This window comes from Eucalyptus grandis, chromosome 6 (genome assembly GCF_016545825.1).
Source record: "Eucalyptus grandis isolate ANBG69807.140 chromosome 6, ASM1654582v1, whole genome shotgun sequence".
NCBI lineage: Eukaryota > Viridiplantae > Streptophyta > Magnoliopsida > Myrtales > Myrtaceae > Eucalyptus > Eucalyptus grandis.
In genome coordinates, this window is record NC_052617.1 from 26,044,499 (window position 1) to 26,047,610 (window position 3,112).

Genomic DNA, 3,112 nt, shown 5'->3' on the forward strand with positions numbered 1-3,112 from the left:
CAGGTTCTGTCAATGATCCACAATTCTCTTTCAGCTTCTGATACTTTCTCCTTCCTTACTACTTCAGTCGGCCATTGGAAGCAATTGCATGTATTGCCGTTGAAGCAATCTCTATACTTAAGAAGCTGCACTCTAGAGAGTAATAGCTGACTAGCTTCCAATCACATGTTCTTTAGCGTTTTCTCTATCGAGCAATCATTTAAGGTTCTGCTAGACGAGAGTATCAAAAATATATGCTAGGTTTAACATTTGTGACGTTTCTCATTTACGCTCCTTATCTGGGTAGGTACATTCACAGTGACATAAAACTAAGTAACTTTTTGCTTGGTCCTCTAGGAACTCCTGAAGAGAAAAGATTATTTCTGACTGACCTTGGATTAGGTATCTGGCAATTGCATGAATACTTTATGCCCTAGAAATTAGTGATTGTGAAGGAGAAATGCACATGTCTCATTGTTTATTCATGACCCTGCAGTTATGATATGGCAAGATCCATCCATTGGTTTGCACATTAAATCCAACCAAACTCTAGATGATTTCAGGTTCATTTAAAATTATTAGCATCTTCATATATGCACATACCACATGTTCCGTGAAACTACTGTTCCGTGCACCAAAAAAAATATTGATATAGAGGAACAATTCAATTTGCAAGTGTGCATGCTCAACTTGGTAGAACAAGTAGCAGAAGAAATGACCTAGAGTCTCTGGTTTACATGTGTGATAATTTTGTTCGTTTTGTATTCTTTTTGATGAATGACAAACTTGTTCGGCATTGTTGCGTTCACTTTCATTTTGAACTAAATATGAATCCAAAAAAGAAAAAAGAAAAAAAAGAACCTGTTATAACCTATAACCGACCTTGGAACTTGTAATAGGGTAGGTTCTAGGTTCTAGATTCCGACGGTTAGATTTTAGGTTTTAAATTCTAACGAGTAAGCTCCAACTTCCAAAAATGAGGAATTTGTAGTCGATGATAGGTTTTGGGTTTCAAGTGAAATATGTAAGGAACTTGGAACCGCTTACCTCTAGGTTTTAAATTCCAATGGGTAGGCTCCAACTTCCAAAAAAATGAGGAATTTGTAGTCGATGATAAGTTTTGGGTTTCAAGTGAAATATATAAGGAATCTGAAACCACTCACCTCTAGGAGATGGCGTTTAAGGGGTCAGAGAGAAGAGAGAGCTAGAATGGGACTAGATAACTATCAACAATACCTAGCAAAAAATGAAAAGAAAAGAGAAGGAAAAAAAAGCCAAAAATTAAAAATTAAAAAAGAAACCAACAATCTTGGGAAACCGGACAAGTTGTCCGGTTTTCCTTGGAAAGCGTGACGTGCAGACTGCACCGTCACTCTTCTAAGAAGGATACCGTCTGCCTCTCATTTCCCTAAAAATTATGTAAGTGTAGATATTATGGATAAAGAAGTTAGTTTCTGATGGAAATGTTCACAGAATTTTGAAGCGGAAAGAGTCATGTATGATCAATAAATCTTGGACACCACTCAGCCCGCTCGTTTAACAAACGCTTTTTCGGAGGAAAATTCCCATAGAAACTACGTACATCTAGATCTAGTTTCACGGTCGAAACACACATAAAAATGAAGAACTCCGTTCCTAGCTAGATGGCAAAATTAAAGCTTTCTTTTAAGCACACCTGGAGATGACTGCTTAGAACGACATCACCATACATCGTATATAAGTCATCATTTCGCTCAAACAGACTCAACAAGATCGGCCAGGCTCAAGTTAGGCAGAGCATTAGCGCATTGCATTCCATGATCATTTTTGCTAAACTTGTAAGTAGAGGCTTCTCCGACTGGGAAAGTACGACGACACTTGAAGCCTGAGCCTCTCCGATTGACATACCCTTCATAATGCCGCAGGGAGAACGGCACTTCCTCGACCAAAAACAGGCCTTGTTCCTCAGCCAGCTCCTTGATTTCCCACCTGCTGTATGGATGAGCTTTCTTGTGCGTCACATGAATCTCTCCATCCACGGTGACCATCTTTTTCGCATTCTTCAGGAAGCCTCTCACCAGATCTCGGTTCAGCCTGAAAATCAGATTTTCCTTTTATTGCCTTGGATATAGCTAAATTTGCAATGTGGTATAGATCATTACAGAGAAAAACAAAGATCGAGGCACACGTTATGGGACACTATGGATGTCAGCTTTTAAATGAACGAAATGCTTGAGAGTCGGAGACTAACTCAATCTGGACTAAGGTTGCCTCGGAGCCGCTGAAGCCAGCATGAGGAAAATTGTAGACGATTCGATCGAAGGATTTGTGCTTGAGAATGGGATGCTCGCTCATGGTATGAGCGTCCACTTCATGCAAAACGGTACCCCCCAAACCCTCGATCGTTTCCAAGTTGTCAATCGCTGATGTTGCATAATTCACCCTCAACGTAGCTAAGGTGAACAAGGAACACGAAAATTTACTAAAATGAGAACTAGGATTAAAAACTGAAGGACAGCATTAGAAATGGTGAGGATAGACAATGCTTTAGGTTTGTCGATGTCGATATTGTTAGCGACAGCATTCAGAATATCCTCGGTCTTTTTAGCGTGCTCTGGTGTAAGTTGATGTCTATTTTCTCTAACATACGATTGATCGAATGTACCGGAAGATAGATGTGACATGTGATTTTGCACGGGTACCTCTCGAGTCGAGAGAGGTGGCGACCATGTTAGCAGCGGAGCCGAATGTCCTGGCCAAGCAAGCTGCAAAGGAAAAATCACCCTCGCCCACAAGCAGTGTACAGTGGAAATTGCTGTAGTGCTTGATGCGTTTCTCTCCGATATGTGCATTCCCATTTAAGTTCTCCTCTGCCATCAATTCAATCCTCATCTGTTGGAAATTGTGATCCATTTTTGAAAGATCTAGAACACACTAGACTACTCATGCTTAAGAATTAAGTATGCTTAATGGAGAAGGAACAAGACGGCAGCTACAATATGCTTTAGGCAAAAGAAAAGTAAATAAAAGTCATCGGTAGTGGCTGAAGAAGAAACCTACGTGGGCAGCAAGAAGTCAAGCTAAAGAAGTAGCTACAATATGCTTTAGGCAAAAGAAAAGTAAATAAAAGTCATCGGTAGTGGCTGAAGAAGAA

General features: G+C 40.1%; 1 protein-coding gene across 1 annotated transcript; it reads right to left on the reverse strand.

Moving 5' to 3' along the window:
* Positions 1-1,505: 1,505 nt before the first annotated feature.
* Positions 1,506-2,886, reverse strand: LOC104449091 (uncharacterized protein At4g26485). Its single transcript, XM_010063110.3, has 3 exons — positions 2,661-2,886; positions 2,210-2,411; positions 1,506-2,052 (listed from the first exon to the last, which is right to left on the reverse strand). The coding sequence occupies exons 1-3, from the start codon at positions 2,869-2,871 to the stop codon at positions 1,713-1,715; spliced, it is 753 nt and encodes a 250-aa protein (XP_010061412.3). The 5' UTR covers positions 2,872-2,886; the 3' UTR covers positions 1,506-1,712.
* Between the last annotated feature and the right edge of the window lie 226 nt (positions 2,887-3,112).

Coding starts and splice junctions, on each gene's coding strand:
- LOC104449091 (XM_010063110.3), bottom strand. CDS start 2,871: ATGGATCACAATTTCCAACAGATGAGGATTGAATTGATGGCAGAGGAG. Junction 2,412..2,660: donor CACCTCTCTCGACTCGAGAG/GTACCCGTGCAA, acceptor TGTTCACCTTAG/CTACGTTGAGGGTGAATTAT. Junction 2,053..2,209: donor GCAACCTTAGTCCAGATTGA/GTTAGTCTCCGA, acceptor TCTGATTTTCAG/GCTGAACCGAGATCTGGTGA.